We start from the raw sequence: 19974 nt of genomic DNA on the forward strand, positions 1-19974 counted from the left end.
ACCAAATTAGCCCCAAACGAGGATATGGCAAGTCCTAGTTGGAAATCCCGGCGATACAGCCCTAAAAGCTCCTGGGTTCCATTTTCATTCTGAAAACTGTACACGCTTGCCTTGCCCCTGCTTCAAAGGTTTGCATATACTGTAGGCTATTGGCACGAACTGAAGCTGCAAATTAAAATAAATAACACAGACAGGGTTTGAGTTAAATCAGTACCATTCAGGAGAGAAGGGTGTTGTTACTATTTTAAACACAATAGCAGCAACTGCCGCAGCAGCAGTAGCAGCAACAGACAGTATTGTGCACAAACCAAACTATTCAACTATTTTGCTACATTCAGAGGTTCTTGCCATATGTTGGATATTATATTTTGTGGAAATTATGTGCATATGATATCTAAAAAATTGAAAAAAGAGAAACATCAGTTTTCATACAATCGGTGGACACAATTAACTCCATTCGTGTTAATTGTGAAAAAGCAGTTGATGAAGAACGTCCCTTCCGGTTGACGATGGAAATGAAATTATGTTTCATATTGACAAGGTTAAAGTGATTAAACGTGGCTCCTCGCCTGCTTCCTCCTCGGCTGTGCTCCGAGCTCACACAGCAGGCAGCCTGGATTCCTCCGCATTCACCGGCAGCTGAGATTTCATTCCTATTCCTGTGGATGACATGTCACAGATGATTATCTGGATCCCGAGGATGGAAGTATAGCTGAAACCGCTACCTCCCTTTCTCTTCTTGACCAATTGCCCCACGCAACCCCCCCCCCCCCCCTTCCCCTTCCCTGCGGGTTCTGAACAGAAATCCAGTTTTCTCCCAGCCATGATGCCTGTAGAAAAAAAAGGAGAGGGTGAATTTAACTGCTTCCATGCAGGCAAACGGCGCCCCGACAAATCTATGCAATTGATATTCACATGTCTATGGCATGACTCATTGGTAATTTGCACCCATTTTTCAAGGAAATCATCTCAAGGCAGAGCCATTTGGCTAATGTACAAATAAAATGTGTCATGTGTCACTTTCTTTGCTCAAAATAGGTGGGCCTGATTTCTAAATTAGGGAAACAGTTTGATGTCTAAGCTGCTTTTTATATGATTCACACTTGTATCATATTACATGTGTAAATGATATGAGGCATTTTATTTGACTTATGAATATAGATGAAGGTTAATGGCCACTACGCTGTTCTTGGAAGAAGCAGTCCAACACAGAGCAGATCCCCTCCCACATGCAGTTATGATTGACTGACTGGTTGAATCTCTCGCAATATGGTTCCCATAGTAATGGGAAGAGGACAATACTAAGCACTAGAGATATTAATGGGGCATACTACTGTGTTAAGGTAATTTGCCGACAGTTTCTCTTTTCTTTCTTATTTTTTTAAGCTGCAATAGGCAAATTTCGCTACAGTGGCACATCTTGAAAATAACACCCATTGGGCCTGCCCACAGAGAAAGAGACACACCCCACCGGCTCTGCAACACACTTTCCACACACAACGAAGAGCATAGACTGGCATGATGTTAGCTAAACTGAAAATGTCAGCTCCAAGAGTCTAGGTAAAACAACAAAACATGTTGAGCTTAGCAAAACATTTTTGGTAGCTAAGTGATGATATTACTAAATTCACTAGCTAGTCCAAACTTGGCTAACAAACATTCCCTGATGCTTCACAATCACAAATGTTAGCAAATGTTTTTCATTCAAGTTAATTTTTCTAACTTAGCTTGGCTAACCAGACTAATGCTTACCCAAAATGCATAGGGTAGCCCCAGTTTGGTAAAGCCAGATCACTGGTTTCGGAAAGGTAATTCAATATCACAGTCTTCTAATTGTATAATAGGCTGCTAAGATCATGTGCTAGGGCTGTCTTCGTCCTAAGACAGGACCCTATTGGAGTCTGGATGTATAAACAACAACTGATACTGGCTACAGCTGGCAAGCAGGGTTCAAGGCGGTTCTGTCTGACGTGATCTGACAGAAAATGTTAGCTTACCGAGCTAGCCTTGGTAAACTACCTAACTTCACCTACCACACCGTAACATTAGCAAACATTGAATTCTTCCATGAACTTGCCATTGATTCATGTAACATTATCAACACTAGCTACCTAGTAAATTAATTGTTGGTAACTTTCAGTCCCAACCCCAATATGATGTGGCCCCACCCAAATCCCATGGAGGTTTTGCTTTAAGTAGTTAAGTTGGGTTTAGGGTTTTAGTAGGGTTTTAATAGGGGCTCTAAACAATAGTATAGCAGTTATTTTGATTGGTTGAAAAGGTATACGGTGTTCCATATAGTAATCTTGCGGTTTTATGGTATGCTTGAGTGCCATATGGTAATCTTGGCTCTGAAAGGGTTAATTGACTGACAGAAGCAGAAGGTCCAGGTAAATTAGTGTCAAAATGTGGGCCTACCTGTCCAGCATGCAATTTGTCTGCGCCAATGTTTATTAGTTCCAGTTTTTTCAATCTAGCCAATTTGATTTTCTTCTTTTTGCATTCAGAGTGCTGGAGCAGTTCATTTGTCTGCCATTGGCAAAACTCTTTCTTTCTCGACACACCTAGCTATTCGTGCTGTTATCTGAATGAGGCACAAAGCCAATCTCAAGTTTATTGGTTGAAGACGTGAACCAATCTCTTTGCCTATCTCTTTGATTGGGTAACACTGTCAACAACTTTAATTTGTAAGCAGGTTTGGGCCAAATCCCTGGTTTTAGCAGAATTTGAGTGTATGGCAGACCTGGGTCAAATGATCATTGAAAATATTTAATAGCCATTCATATACATTTATTTCCATTATTTATGGATGAAATGTACAAATAAAAGTATTGTATTTGTTTTGTTTATTTTTAAATACTTTATTGCAAATCATTTTATTTACATATTTCAGCAATTAAATTTCAATAGTTTGACATATCATTGTCCATGTGAGGCTTGTAAATGATATTGGAAAAGGTATACATTTCAGCAGATTTCATTTCATTTATATTTTAACTGTAGGTTGGGGGATGGGGACTGGTATTTAGAAACAGTGACGTGAAACAAAAAGATTTTCCCCTCCTGATTTCCACTGTTATTGAATATTTGTCACGGAATGGTTTCAGATCTTTAGACAAAATTGAATATGAGGCAAAGGGAAACTGGATAAACACAAAACATTTTTTTAATTATTTAATTTATTTAATGAAAAATGAGATCATCCATATCACCCGTGTGAAAAGTGAAAAAGTAATTGGCCCCTTTGTTTCTTAATCAACCAGGTGATGAAAGTCTCAAAGTAGCCTTTTTTTAACAGTTGGGCCAGGTTGCAGTAAAGAAATTCCTAAAGGAGTTCTGGAAATAGGGGTCTGATGAGACTTGCTGGCAAAGTGTGAAGGCCAAAATAAACTTCCCAAGATCCAAAGTAGCCCTCTCCCTCCCCAATCTGTGAAACAGGTAGAGCATGTATAGCTGCCACAGATATTAGCTCATTGATAGCAGCCACAAAATGATTTGTGAAGTGTACAGAAGCATTATATCTGCTGAATAATTTAAGCATTTTAAGTTCAAGCACATATATCCAAAGTCATTGGAACAGCGTTTTATCCTACAAGACCCCAACCATACTGCAAAAACAACAAAGGAGTTCAAAACCAAAAGCTGGAAATTTCTTGACTAGCCAAGTCATTCACCTGATCTGTATCCAACCTGGATCCAAATTTGAATCCACATTTTATTTGACTTGGGCAACTAGCCCCAAAACCAAGTAGGAGCTGAAAATGGCTGCAGTGCAGGCCTGACAGAGCATCTTTGCACCTGGTGATGTCAATGGGAAACAGACTTTATTACTATGGATATGCGACAAAGTACCTGGCTAAGCATGTCTACTTTAATTTACACAACATTTTGGTGCCTTGAAATGGGGGGAGGGGGTCTGTTATAAAAATACTGTATGGTAACATTTCTGCATGGTGAAATCAAAATGTATACCCTTAACGCCCTTAAATGAAAGCTGCAAATGTGCCCTTTATGTGCTCTGAAAATGTGTGTTACTACAAATCAAAAAGGGCGGAGTACAGGGCCAACACAAAAAAATAGCTTTGTTCCAAATCGCTCACTGTATATAATATCCATAATGATATATTTTTTAATATAAAATGATAATTAGTTACGTAAACTAGTACTGTGAATTTTTTGGAGTGAGTGCAATTTATTTTGTTTGATGGCAATGAGGGAAACAATGTTTTTAAGGGTAATGCTGCTGTTTTCTATGTTCTGAAATTATTTATTGGTATGCAGTGTATCAAGACTGGTTAGAAAGAACTGATAAAAGCAACAATGGAATTGTATATCCATGACTGTGCAGTACATCTTTTTTGGCTGTTGGAAGGCCACACATAAAAACACATAACTTATTTTGATATGCCAGTGGCTAACCCAGAATATTCTATTTTATTTTAGCATTAATAAAGTGACATGCACACAACATCCATATTTTGTAGTTTTATGTTTTTGCACAGGAAGCTCTCGGCAACAATCTTTTGTTGTTGTTGCAAGTGACACATTCTCTCATTGTCAGAAGGCTGTGGCCCTTATAATTGGTTTTTAGACAGAAAGATATGGATGTGTTCTTGGATATATTTGCAAGGATTATGAAGAATTGGGTTCCACAGCTACTTGTTAAAAGCAGCACACAAAGTAAGCCGATAATGTTAAATTTATCATTTTATCTTGTTCCCCCAAGAAAATAAGTGAAAACATTTGGTTCACTTTCTTTAATTTTTCATTATTTAAATGTTGTCAGGAACATGCACATTGCATGAAATGCAGCATATTGAGATTTAACAACATTTCATGGCCTGCCAGTTGGGAGTAACACCCTAATCCCCAACCCCACCCATATCATCACCCAGTTAAAAATCATATACTTAAGGTGAGAATATATGGGCACACCAACTCTTAACAGACGTTACATAAGAAATACACTTCCATCTGTCATTCAAAGGAAATCAAAACTCTCAAAACATTCACTTGACAAATAACTATTTAGTTGCATAGTACAATGCAGTCATTCCATTTTTGTGTTCAGTTATTTAATGCCTCCTATAACAAATCCAATCATTATCATATGTAATGCAACAATTTCAGTCCAAGAAATAAGCTATACTCCTATACTATCATCATTCAGATTAAATTGTTTATAATGTAAAAACTTGTAACCAAACTCGCATAGAGTCACCGTTCAATTAATTTAACTGATTTCATGGCAAACAGCATTTCCTTTTGTGAAATAATTCATCATTATTCTTTGGATTTTTCAAAAGATTTTTCAAATGTCCAGAGTGATTCTGTTTGTTTGAGATCCCTGCCCTGCGCATTGTGTGCTTTCTGCCACCGAACACCACCACAGAGTTAATGCTCTGCTCACAGATGCACAGCGTCCCTGCCCTTCTACATATCCTCATCACGGATTCTCTGAAGAGAATGTGTTGCAGTGAAGTTACAGCATGTGATTTCTCATGAGTTTTCAAGGCAGTTTAACTCCACTTTAGAAGGGCCTAACTTCACGTCTCATAGATTGGGGAGGGGGGAATAAAAGTGTCATCGCAACTGCATGCCAAAGCGACTGGAATATTATATGACTTAATCTTCTGGGTTTTCTTTGGCTTTTCAACCATAATTTAAGATACACATCTTATTAACTGTAAAGTGGTAGCATGTTTTTTCTCAGACTCCTAGCAGAGTGGGCACTTCAGACGGTTTACAGAGCATGCGATTGTGGAGAAGGCTTAACTGTAAAGATTGTCTTCTGTATGCAACATTTTCAAGTGAATATCTTAAAGCAGTGGAACAACGAAATGATGCCAGCAATACAAAGAAAGATCAGTGCAGCACAGAATTTTCTTGTGGGTGCTTTTGGGAAAAGTTAAATACGCGTCGATGCCTAATGCTCAAGCCCGCACAGTTTCCCAAGAGAAGGGACCCGCGGAAATACTATCTCACTGCAGACTTTTCAGGATGCTTATATCCTTCCATTCCTACATTTTCACCTTCCTCTGATTATTACTCATTTAGCAAAGTCAAAGTAAAATATCAATATTCTTAATATTCTTCACCCTCATGATGTCAAAATGAAATTAAGTATTTAGTTGTCTTCAGTAATGCAATACTTCTGCTACTGTTGACTGAGGCTCTTCTGCATACCACTGTTGTAATGTGTGGTTATTTGCCTTACTGTCACCTTCCTGTCTGGCCTTTCTCCTCTGACCTCTCTCATTAACAGTGCGTTTTTGCCCGCAGAACTGCTGCTCACTGGGTGTTTTTTGTTTTTTGCAGAATTCTACCTTATTAATTGCTCACTGAGTGTGTATGAATTTTGAAATAAATCACACTAAACACATTCACTGGGACCACCTGTGTTGAATTGCATGACTGCAGAATAAATATCACTGGCTCGCTATTACTGAGGTCTTGGGACAGTTAGGCTATCCAAAAGACCAAGTCAATTGGCAAGGCTTTGAAAAAGAGGCACGATGACTTGCATATTACTGAACAATATGTCACAACTTGGACACTACCAAGATCAGGCCTTCCAATGAAACCAGGGAAGAAGTGTAATCTGTTAAAACACTGACAGAGTTCCAGTACTCTTTAGCTGAAATAGGCGAAAAAACATATTTTAAAATATTCTCAGCACTCAACAGATCTGGCCTCTTTTAGTGATTATCTCGAGGGAAGCCACTTCTGAAGGCCACACATGGAGTTCGTTAAAAGCTAAGCGACAGACCTTGAGACCTTCTGGAATAAGATTGTGTGGTGTGATGGCAGTGTTCTTTCGCCTGAGAGTGTGACACTGATTGGCAGAACCTGAACATCATCTCTACAGTCCAGCATGTTGGCGGCAGCATCATGCTGTGTGGCTCTTCGGCAGGAGGGACTCATAAGCTCATTGCCATCAAGGGCAAGATTGTGTTGATGAATGGGAAAATTTCAATGCATTAAATTTTAAAGTGTAACAGGGCAAAATGTGAAATTGTTCAATGGGGTGGATACTTTCTGAAGGCACTGTGTATACAGTTTAATATACAATGAAAAATTACCGCCATTAGCTGTCCAAATTAAAAACATATAACAACAACAGCCCCTAACAATGATACCTGAAACCACAAACTGTCTGTTTTCGTTAACTGTTTGCAGATTTGAATAAACACACAGGAGGGTCTTATCCCACCTCCTGAAAGGTGCTACTCATGAAAGGCTCAAGAGGGCTTCAGACATTTAATATCTTCTCGCAGCTCACAAGGTACTTACCAGTACCAATTATGAGCGCCTGTATGCCATGCCACAGAAGGTTTCAAGCTTTACAAAGAGTCCTGGCAAAACTGTGGAGCAGTGAAAAGCCAGGGATAAACTGGAGCTGAAATCATGTAGTGTGTACCAGGCTGGGCCTGTTGTGGAAACTAGGAAATTATTGTGATTAGGGACACAGGCACACACACCCACACACTCGCACATGCACGCACATCGAATATGCTTGCATATGTTCGGTGTTTTGCCAATTACATTTTTTTGTCATTTCCTACTTTTTTTGCATGCCAAATAGTGTCAATTCTTTTAGTAACACAGCCACTACTATGGGAGATAATGCTGTATATGTATTCCGTAATATTATTAACTGTTTATGCACAGCCAATAAAATATGATCATAATGTCCCATTATGAGAACAACTGCAGTATGTTTCTATTTTAATTTAAGGTTATGCAGAAGACGAAATGTTCCAAGGACCAACCTGGAGGATGGAACCTGGTGACCTAGTTCTCCCCATTGATTCCCCAGACCAGGAGGCCACGATAACGTGTGAGGCAGCAGGAAGTCCCACTCCACAGTACAGGTACCCCTCCATCAAAATGTTTTTTTCCCAATACACTGGAAAATTATTCAGATTCTGTATTGTATTGTATTGTGTTTCCTTGTTAACTCTATTTTGCATGTACAATGAGACTCATTAGGGAGATTATGAGTGACTATGAATTTGTACTCAGAGTTCCTGGATATCCTTTCGGATACTCCCTGGTAAACAGAATGCCTGCATGTAGCAGTCCACACCATTTTGTTGGAGATTGTGTTTCGCAGCTTGGTCAGCAACACGTAAATGCATAGCTAGCAGTCGAGAGATGAAATAACCTTGAGTGACATTCTGTTTAATGCTTACATTTCTTCTACTGAGTTTGTGCAGAAAACATTGGCTTAAAGAAGTGCCAGGGAGTATCAGTGCACTTGGTGTATGAGCACATCAATTTACAGAGAGTACATTAGAACTGCAACTTAAAAAAGTGAAGTGAAGGCAACAAGGGAATGCCTTTTACCACCATACTAAAGAATTTCAAGAACCAAATCAGGTTGCACAGATACCCAGCCACAGAAATGCCAGTGTTAACTGCATGTCTTTGGTACAGGGGGGTTACTCTTGCCGTAGAGAGCGGAACTATTTTTTGTTGAGGGGTGCTGAAAATTTGTTGGGTCGGGTTTGTTCAGCATAAGTTACTGTAGTTACTGACACAGGCTTTCTCTGATCCTTGAATTCTTGGAACGGGAAATTCATGAGTTTCCACATCTATCGCAGCTGCAAGAAACGAGAACTCTTCTCATCATTCATTCAGTTCTAGTGTAACACCTGCTGTTGTAGGCAGGTTTGTGCGTGTGTGTGTTGGTAGAATGTCCGTTTCTATCTATGAGTGTCTGGTACCGATGCTTGTACCGGGAAAAGGCGCGTCTGGAATAACGGCAGAACACTTAGTGTTCTGATCATGAGTACTTCCACCATCCCTGACTCTTGCCATAGTTGTATATTTGCTTAATTAACATGTTACCATAATAACTAGTTCAATGAGGATATTTTGAATATCTTTGGGGTATTTTACAAAGCATGGTTACCTGGATAGCTACCTGTATAGTTGCGCTGACGGCTCCTTTTACTTCAGTCTATGTTCCAGTTTTGTGAGCATTCCGTGTATTACTTGGTGCATCCAGCAACTCATTAACCCTGAATCGTGAAACAGGCCCGAATATGGAATGTATCTGGTGCGCTGTAATGATGGCATGTTTATTTAATATGGTTGCAGAAATCTTGATGTAATCCAGTTTGTTAAATCCTTTAAATTTTTGTGTAGCCATGTACATTTCTTTGCAACTGAATCATGGTTTGACATTGGTTTTACAGTATTGTGAAAATACACCTTCTGAAGGTTGAATGTAACAGAGTTTATTTATATTTCTTAGTTTTTTCTTACAGCTAAATTGCTCTTAATTGGCATCTATGCGACTGTTATTTGTAAAAGTGTGCATTATACAGTTGTAGTAAACAGTTATGAAACATGAATAATGCACACAAATTATTTGTATGACAGCTGTAAACATAACTGAAGTAATATACAGATTGTACAAAACGATTATGTATTTTAGAATAAAAATGTTGGAAAATGAAAATGACGAAAAGCCTGAATGAGGATACAGCATCCTTGTTGCAGGTCTCAAGTTGAATTATAGTTCAATGCCAAGGTGAGGTGGTGTTTTTACTGCTTCAGTGGAGTACTTGATATGTTTAATCATTTGTGTATGGTGCTACATGACTTTCATTTGAAGTGCTATGGAAGTGTTCATTGTGCCGTTTCTACCAGGCAAGTGAATTGAAACTCTCTCTGCCCCAAGAGAGACATTGATGGTAGCAGTTCCAGAGAACACAACTTTCTCTAGAGAGTTTGTGTACTGCTAGCTATGTGGTCACTTATACAAATATAAATATAGCCCAGAAAATGTAGTATGGGTACTGCTTTTTGTGATGATTAACAGCAAGATACCAAATTTAAACACTACATTTATTTGACCCACAGTGGGAGTACTAGCGGTATTGCTTGCGCTATAGCACCAACACTGCACAAATTGAACCATCTCCCCATACTTCCTCTTCTTGCAGTGACTGGATGAAATGATCCATGGTCCATAAACCCCAAACAGAGCTCTCTCCTGCAATTGGTCTACACAAACTGTGTCCTGCCTCCTTTTTTGATTGAGCAGATGGACATGCTATCTTTGCTTTCTTCTAGGCTTGTCAGGGTGTTTTTTACTGTACTTTTTTACAGTAGTGCTACGTACTGGTATCAAACTTCCCTTTAAACTGATCATTGGTATCAACCTGTTTTCATTAATTTTCCTTGATTTAACAACTGATCTCAATATTCACTGGGAGGCAAATACAGAGCTTCATTTTTCAGATCATGTTAGGGAGATTAAACTACAAATGAAATTTACAAAAGGTTTTAATCACCAAGTAGCCTACGCTGAGCCAAAATAAAATGAAATTATGCACCACTTCTTTAACTACCAAGTTAGCTTTAAGCGCAACCTACATAAAAGTCATTAACAAAACGTGCACTTCAAGATCATTTAAATGATAAAATCGGCCCTTTGCAGCGCCGAGAACAAAGAGTGAGTGTCCACTATTTATAATAATGTCAAAAAATATATACACAATTTTCCAATGTAAATATTAATTAAATATATATTTTATTTGCCTATAGCCAAATTGAGGAACACTCTCTATATCTGATGGCACTGAGTTTTATGTGCTTTATATTCATTTAATAATGTCGACTCTGGAGCTCTCCAGATGCCCCTTTATTTCTTTTTTTCTTTGACTTTATTTTTAATTTGTAATTACCAGTATTGATACACCTGTGTAGGCTCACACACCATATGCCACCACTTAAACCAAACACCACAACGAGCCCTCTTTGTTCTTTTTTTTGCAGCACTAAATAAACTAAAGCGACTTTGAAATCATAGACGTTCATCTGTTGAAGCTTCTGCCCCTTTACCGAGCCACTGTTGTTTTCAGCGTTCAGTGCATCGAACATTGTCACTTTCCCGTTCTCCATGATTTTCACAGCTGCAGAATCTGAATCTGCTCTCTCCACTGCCGGTGTGTCACTAACCCAATACTTTGAAGGCACAAGGAGTATACACGCATTTGTATGCAGTGTCGTGTTCGTCTAGGTTCGATTTCTGCAGCGTTTGACTTCAAGTATATTACCAGCTTAAGGGGAGAAAGTTAGACGTTAAAATCTGATTTGTGATGTGTGTCAAATACAAGTATGCACTATTTAATGTCCTGTAAGCTTAGGCCTCAAGCCACATCCTGAAGTTGATGACACAAAAATGGCCTTAAAGTAAGCCAGAGATTTTCACTGCACAACAAAAAAGCACAACCCCTGTTAGGCTGAGTTTCCCATGTGTAGCGTACTGTGTATCTCTAAGGAAAACAAAAAAAAAAAACATCTCGTATCAATAAGTGTTTTTGTTCACAGTGAGAATGTTATTGATGACAAATCAATGGAGTGAGAGGAACTGTTTGCCCCTTCAGCAAGTTGCACCTCATCATCATTGAGCATCGATAGGACTGACTAATAGACTTGGAATTGTAAGGGTCCATTTTGTATGTCACAGCTCCACTGTAACACCCTGTGCCTTTCGCTTGTTTCGAAGCAATGAAACCATAAGAACTGCACTGCTGTTTTGGACATCTTTTACAATATCTCACAATGACCCCATTACTGTCTTTTCTAAAAGCAACTGCTTTTTGTTTTGACCTTTCTTGATGACTAGACAGCAGTGATGCTGAACCTACACAAAGTACATGTTTCTGAACACAGACACTGAGCCAGTTGCTCATAGATTTGTGTTCACTGCTCCAGACTATTCTGCAGAATACAGATATATTTGTTTTTCTTTGCCTTGTGTTGTGGAATTATTTTAAAATGTCTTGACCCAGGCCTGAACTTGACCCAGACCTGAACTTCCATAGAGCTATTAATCCTAAGTGCTTGCAACTGCACAAACGCTGCATGCAGGAAGTTTCAACGAGATGGTGTTAACCGCAACCTTAAAAAATGTTAGGGAGTTAAGAACTGTTAGGGAGAACAGGAACTTCTAGGCGGGTGACCTAGGTCACTCAGATCGCTCTTAACAGTCGAAAATAACTGTCTTGAAGTCACAAGAAAATACTGTGGCTTCTTGGAATTAAGGATAAGGATGCCTTCTGATTGGAGGCGAAGCAGATGTTGTCAGTCCATCACAGACGCCGACCAATCAGCATAGGCTCATGAGGGAATAAAGAGTGGTTTGAAGTTGGAAGATGGGTGTGTGCACTCCTGGATGTCAGCTGAGCGTTGAGAGTCTGCTCAGTTGTTATCTGTATTCCTCACTTACTACGTTGTCTCATTAAATAGTTTATCATTGAATTTGGTCTCAAGTGTCCTGTCTTCATCCCCACCTAAACGAACATGCGGAAGAGGAAAATAAATTCACCAACAGTGTGCACCTGCGTATGCGCTTGTGTTTGTGTGTGTGTGTGTGTGTGTGTGTGTGTGTGTGTGTGTGTGTGTGCGTGTGTGTGTGTGCATGTGTGTGTATATGTGTGCATTTGGGGTGAGTTGTGGATCTCTGTGGGAAGTAGCGTGTGGTGTGCAGGGGCCACCTGTACCTGCAAGGTGAGGAGAGACGTGCCGCTAGTGTGGAGGATCTGAAGAGGCTCCTCTGTTGGCCTAGCTTTGATGAATGGACCTCATTCAACATTTATATGCACAGTGAGATCGGCCGGCGCTCCCAAACGGACGGGCTGTACTGTCGTACTGTACAACCATTCCTCACTTCACTTGATGGGGACCTCTCGCCAGGCCAGTTTCCCCTTTGCACAGGGCATAATTTCATTTATTTTCCAATAATCATTTCTCACTACCATTGAGGGCCTAGGGAAATATGCTTATTAATGTGCCACTTGAGTTCTTGAGAAGAACTTCAACAGCGACGGTGTCAGTACCTGCACTAATGATTTGGCAGTGATGGGGACAAACGGTTAAAATGTATTAAACATGGAGATCATTTGCGTATTCTCAGTCCTGTATTCATGAATTCTCTCTGGTTAGCAAGTAAGCAGCAAGTACCAGAGAGCTTTATTTTTTAACTGCTGTTCTTCTGTTTCCCTGAGCAAATTATGGTGGCTGCATATAACTTTTTTTCACTTGCTTTACTGTAGTGGACTAGACAGATTAAATCACTGCATCTTTTGATATTATCCTCTGGGTTTCTCATTCTGAACATAATAGTGCATATGCTGGTGGGGCTTTGCCTTCAAAATGTACTTAATGAGACAACTTGTGCGGCAAGGCTGTATTTCCAGCTAGCTACCAAACTATTGTTTGGCCTATGCGGTCAGTATTAACAAGTTTGTACTTTTTGTTCATATAATAGCTAGCTATTATTATGTTGGTTTTGTGATATTTTGTATTTCTCCTAAGGACATACTGTATATTGCTCGTTCAACTTCACTGCACTCAACCTTGCATTCAACCTGGATTCAGTCCAAATTCTACTGTGATGATTTAATATCAAAAAACATTACACAGTTAACTCACCTCTCCTGATTTCTTGGGTCTGAATTGGTTGCTGATATTAAGGCCGAAACAAAAACCAGCACACCCTGCGGCTCTCCAGGACCAGGAGTGAGAACCACTGATGTAGAGAATTCCTCTGGCCTGTGGACCAAACTATAGAGGGTGAGAATGAGCTGCAGTGTGTGTGTGTGTGTGTGTGTGTGCGTGCGTGTGTGTGACTGTTGTAAGCATTCCTGAGTCTCCTACATTACTCTGCTGATGGTCCCACATGCATCAGGGCACCTGATTGGCTCAGACTGCTGCCTGTCTGGTCCCATTAAGTACAGCCACACAGGGGGATGGAGGGAAGTGGGCTGGAACCAAGACCATGAAGCACAAATCCTACCCAGATGTCACTGGACGGCACGGTTGTGCAGTGGCCAAGCCACGGGTTCGAATCCCGACCAGGGCCTTCTGTGTGGAGTGAGCTTTTCTCCCCCGAGCTTGTGTGGGTTTACCCCCACATTACATATGATATACGATATGCAGATTGGGCTACTTACTGGGGGTATTAACTGGGCTTTGCTGCAAAACCTGCACACCCTGTATAAATGAAGGTTCATAAATGAAATCTCCTATATTTGACTGCAGCGATCAGCCTGGTAATTAGCCTATGACCACAGCAGACTAAGATCTACTATACTATGGAACAAAGTAACCCAGACATTGTTCAGTTTTGTGCTCCTTACAGCAGTTTTTGAATCTTGGTGGAATAGCAGTGGAAGAGCAGGAATCGCAGCCCTGTTATAAATTGCAGCGTTTCAAAGCTCACAACATGGCTTGTTTGTAGACTGGTTCACAGAGGGTGGATTCATTTCTGTGGTAATTCTTGAGGCTGTAGTTTTGAGGTGTTTAGCGACTAGCCTGTTAAGTGTCCATCTGTCCCTGTCGGTGATCTTTGACTTGCAACGACTGTTCCTCTTTGCCAATGCAGTCTGTTCGTGTTTGGCATATGCTGCCGTGGTTTTTGACACCGCCTTATTAAATTATGATTAAATATTATTCAATATTTTTGCAGTTTGCGCCTCATGTCGTTTTGGAAGCTCACACATTAACATGCTGATTGTCAGACCTCTTTTATAGCTGGCACATATTGCCATTTGACATTTAGCTCGACATGAGTCACTTGTGCAGCTCACTTGTTCTTTCCCTTTACAGTATATACTGTATATAGCAATAGTTGTGTCATTGGTGTCATAGTATTTGTAGTCATAAGAGTGGTTGTAGTGTGGTTGTATATAAAGGGGACAGATATGTTACAGTAATTCAGACACCGAGGCAAATGCAAGAAACATCATGAAAGATGGCAATACCTTTTCGCCTGTCAAGCGTGAGTCTTGGGAATGTCTTTGCTGGTTTTCAGAGCCTGTGGAGTTTTTATTTATGTATTTATTTATTTATTTCGCTTCAACTCTGTATCTATAAAATGTATTTTATCACATTCCAGAGAATTAGACCAAGAACTCACACAGTCAGAGTGACATGGATTCATTCTGCAAGTTTTGATTCGGTCAGATGGATGCAGGAAATAATTCCTTGATGATGCTATCACACCATGACATGACAGTGTAAAGAACGAGCTGCGTGTTTGGACTGATTAGAGGCTAGATTTTGGTGGTGACTGTTGCTACGGTGTAAATCTTATTTCATTGTACTAATTTACAGACATTTTTATTGTCTTATTTCCATTTTTTGCAAGTCATCGATTTAAATGAAGATCATTAAGATTCCGGGTGAGCGATATTTTAATGAGATCGTATTATTTGTTTTGCTGGGTAGCAGGAGTTCAGGAAGAGATAGCCGAACATCAATTATTTTCCTTATGTTGTCACATTTAGTCACTAACCCCTTTTTATTTATTATTTTTTATTATTTCTTATCAGTTCTACATCAGCTCTGCTCACAGCAGAGTATTGATTTTTATTATGTTTCCTTTTATTAGAGCAGCCCAGGGGGCGAATTTAATGATGGTAAGGAACATATGGAGTTGAAATGATACCACAATCTGTGTGGGTAAAACAAAGGCAAAGTCTCAGACTGATGGGAGATCAGAAAGAGATGTGACATTTCAATCATGTATACAAGTGTACAATATTTAAGCTATAATGTTTGCTTTTCCATTGAATAACTGGCAATTGTGCTGGACACATAATGAAGTTGCTAAATTGTATAGGAATGTGTTGGAAAATTTGCGTTAAGATGTAGCTGAACCCTTTTTGTTATTGGGCCAGTGTAATATAGCATCTATCTGAAAGATCTTCTGAAAGATACAGGAAAAAATTGTGGAGAAAGAAATAGTTTGTGTATGTTCTCATATCAGTACGGGATTTTCAGGTGTTCAAATGTGTTTTGCTATTTTATTATACACCCAGTGATCATTTTATTAGGTATTTATTAGACTTATTAGACTATTTTGACTTATTGGTCTTATGCTGCTCTAGCCTATCCACTTAGAGGTTTCACACATCGTGTTCAGGGATGCTCTTCTGCATACCACTGTTGTAATGTGTGGTTATATCTGAATATCACGCTTTCCCGCAGTTAAAAATGGGTACTTAATCAACCTTGCTAGCACAAATAATCATGGTCAAAGTCACTTAGATGACATTTCTTACCCATTCTGACATTTGGTCTGAAAAACAGCTGAAGATTTTGACCATGACTGCATGTTTTTATGAATTTAATTGCCCCCACATGATTGGCTGATTAAATATTTGCATTAACAAGCTGGTGTACAAGTCTCCCTAATAAATTGCTCACTGAGTGTATATTGCATATATCATGCACTTTTTTTTTGGTCTTTTTTTCTTTCAATCCTCAATATGTTGAGTATGCAGACGTGGTGAAGAGGTTTAGTTCAGTGTGATATATGTGACTTTGACAGTGGTATTATTGTTTGTGCCAGATGTGGTGTCAGAAACAGGTGTCCTCCCCTTTTGCACACAACAGCTTCTAGGGATTACACATAATGGCATAATAAACAAAAAAGTACAGTGAGAGGCAGTTGTGTGGGCAAAAACACTTTGTTAATGAGACTGGTCAGAGGAGAATGGGCATACTTATTAAAAGCTAACATGAAGGCCACAAATACTGAAAAAACAGCTGTTTACCACAGTGGTATGCAGAAGGGCATCTCTGAACGTTGAAGCAGATGGGCTATTGCAACAGAAGTCCACGCTTGGTTCCACTCCCGTTAAGGTGCCAATATGTAAGATTCACATTTTTGGTTGTTCTAGTGACATCTGCATTGGTAGATGGTAATTACAGGGGAATTGCACACTGCAAATCCCATGTCGCATTCAAATATTAACTGTCGCCTGTGTTGTGATGCAATTCAATAGGCACAAATAACAAACACCAAAAAGCCTCTTGTATCAAGACAAGCCCAATTTATGATGGTGTGATAGGTAACAAGTGAATGGTGTTTCAAGGTTTGAGTGGTGTTTACTGGGGGCGACAAGGCTCAGGCAGTAAGAGCAGTCGTCTGGCAGTCAGAGGGTTGCCGGTTCGATTCCGCTCTGGCTGTGTCGAAGTGTCCCTGAGCAAGACACCTAACCCCCAAATGCTCCTGACGAGCTGGTTGGCGCCTTGCATGGCAGCCAATCGCCGTTGGTGTGTGAGTGTGTGTATGAATGGGTGAATGAGAAGCATCAATTGTACAGCGCTTTGGATAAAGGCGCTATATAAATGCCAACCATTTACCATTTAAAGCCCATTTTTAACTGCTGGGAAGTGTGATATTCAGATATCGACCGACAAGTATCAGAAACTCCAACTTTCCATACATAGCCTAAGTTACATATACTGCTGAAAAAATCAGTTCAAGCTATTTTTTGAAAGAGCTGGTAGCTAGTTGTCCAGCTACCAGCTTGGAACAGCTTTATAACCCATGCTGGTTGTACAGCTCATACCCAGCTGGAGGGTTGGTCCTCAACACCAGCTTGTCCAGAGGCTGTAAATAGCTAATGCAGAGATATTTATCCAGTAATCATTGCTATTGCCTTAAGGGTGCCAATGATAAAACATATCTGAAATGAAATTAATTTATATCAAAAAATTAAATTACACCTTTGAATAAAAACAGGAAGATGAGGCTTCACTGGGCATGTGATCACCAAAACTGGATGATTGAAGTTTGGTAGAATATTGTCTGGTCTGACAAATCTCGATTTCTGCTGGAACATGCAGATGATAGTCAGAATGCATGCTTGTTAGTCAGAGCAGCATTAATGCATGGATCCATCTTGCCTTAGGTGAAATTGTGCAGGCTGGCAGTGGTTGTGTAATGGTGTGGGGAATGTAATTTTGCACACACAAGGCCACTTTATACCAGTTGAGCATCCTGTGAATGCTACGGCAATGTTGCTGGCCATTTGCATCCATGTATGTGGCCAATTGGATACTTCCAGCAGGACAATGCGCCACGTCACAAAGCATGCATCATCTCAAGATTGTTCCACAAACAAGACAGCAACTTCAGTTTACTCCAATAGACTGCATCATGCCCAGATCTCAATCCAATACTGCACCTTTGGGATGAGGGTGGAACAGGAGGTTCACAGCATGAACATGTGGCTGAAAAATCTTCAGGAGCTGCGTGATGCTATCGAGTCCGCATGGACCAAAATCCCTAAGGGGGAATCGCTAATGTTTCCAGCACCTTGTTGAATTAGACTGTTTTGGAAGCAAAAGTGAATGCGACCCGGTATTAGATGAGTGTGCCTATAAAGGTTCCCTCATACAGTAGCCACTGACCATGTATCTAGAATCCAGAGTGAAATTAGGTATTTATTATTTTTGGATTTGAGAAAAAAGTAGTGTCAATCAGTATACAGTATATTTGAGCTATATAGATCAGAATTATAGAGGCTACACTGCAAGATGCAAACCCCTCCCTTCAGCAGCAAGAATCAGAAAGTTTTAAGGACAGATGAGACCAAGATAAATCTTTACCAAAGCAAGAGAAAGCTATAAGTGTGGAGACATTAAGGAACAGCTCATAATCCAAAGCACCTCCCTCCCCATCTGTGAAATGTGGAGGAGGTAGTATCTTTGCTTGGGCATGTATGGATGTTTCTGAAATAGACAGACTCGTCTTTATTGATGATGTAACCGAGGTTGGTAGCAGTGGGATGTATTTGGTATTTGGAAGAGTACAGACAGATATTGTGGCAATCCTGACTCCAACAATGTATTTCAAGGGATCTTTTCTGACAGTCATACAGTTGTGGAAAACAGAGCCTCCAATTGAAACTTTTGTTGGAGAAAGGAGATCCCTGTAAGATACCCTCCAGCAACAGTGTGAAACGTGTCTTGTAATACCTCCATTTCCACTTGCCAAATGGAAATTGGGCATATGCAAGAGCTTGTCGATTCACATGCCCCTGTGAGAACCTGCATTCTTTAAAAGGGCTAAAAGTGTGGCACACACATGGAAAGAAAGTTGCTCACGCATTCTGGAAGGTAGATAATAAACCATATTTTCCAGCATCACACTTCCTTGATCTTATTTTATTCAGCACTGGCAGACTCCAATGACTAAAATCAGGGTTCAAAATTTGAAAGCCAAATTGAACATATTGAGCTAGTTTATGTAGAGCACCCACCCAGCAGGGAATGGAGTTCTGTGTCAGTGAAAGCTGGAGTTTAGCATAACTTCCAAATATGAGTCCAGGAGTATACATACACGTACAGAATGCAAGTGCTGAATATATAAGTGTGTTATGGGAGTCGGGCAATTGTCAGTAGAATCCTTCCATCTTGGTTCGATTTCCAAACCAATAATAATGTTATGTAAAATACAGCTTTCATATCTGATTTTAAATTTGAATCAGATTTGAATGTTGAACTGGAATTGCGACCATTTGAATTTTAAAGTATTTATTTTGTTGTATTTGTTCATTGACACATTCTGTTGATTTAAACTAGTTGGCTGTCACTCATTAATCTGAAAAAGCTGATACTAAGTTATGCTCTCGATTGCATAACTGCACCATGCAGTGAGTAAAAAGTTCATTAAATGTGGACAAATTAAACAGATGACCGGTACGGTTTGCTTTATTGTGGTTTGGTTATAACTCTGCTCTATTGGAGTCAAGCATTAGCACAGAGTAAGCAGTAAAATAATCGCATTTCTGATTCTTTGCGATAACTCAACTAGTCTACAGTATTCCAAATTAATTTTTGAAGGCCGTAGCTAGCCAGCTCAATGAAAAGTTCTGAAAAATAAAGCCAAGCAAGTGTTTAAATAAATGAATTGGTTGTATTTTTGGATCTACACATTTGATGTCTCAGTTGTCATAATAATGACATTATGTCTTAATGTTATGCCAGACCTTACCATTACCTTATCCAGGAATGTTCATCCAGGAATGTTCTTCTCCATCTTTTTGACCAATAGTCTACAGTTATCATACAGGCACTTATAAAATGTTGGCTAAATATGCCACAGGACTGTGGCATATTAAGCTGCCAAATACAGTAACTTTGTGACTACTATACAGT

General features: G+C 39.7%; 1 protein-coding gene across 1 annotated transcript in view; it reads left to right on the forward strand.

The window, feature by feature from the left end:
• The first annotated feature begins 7770 nt into the window (after positions 1–7770).
• cntn3b (contactin 3b) overlaps positions 7771–19974 on the forward strand; it is a 44532-nt gene continuing 32328 nt past the window's right edge. Inside the window, exon 1 of the mRNA XM_061219678.1 lies at positions 7771–7874. Within this exon, the coding sequence (XP_061075662.1) occupies positions 7780–7874 (95 nt within the window). The 5' untranslated portion in view covers positions 7771–7779. The remainder of the gene's footprint in view (positions 7875–19974) is intronic.

This window comes from Conger conger, chromosome 14, assembly GCF_963514075.1.
Source record: "Conger conger chromosome 14, fConCon1.1, whole genome shotgun sequence".
In the NCBI taxonomy this organism is placed as follows: Eukaryota; Metazoa; Chordata; class Actinopteri; order Anguilliformes; family Congridae; genus Conger; species Conger conger.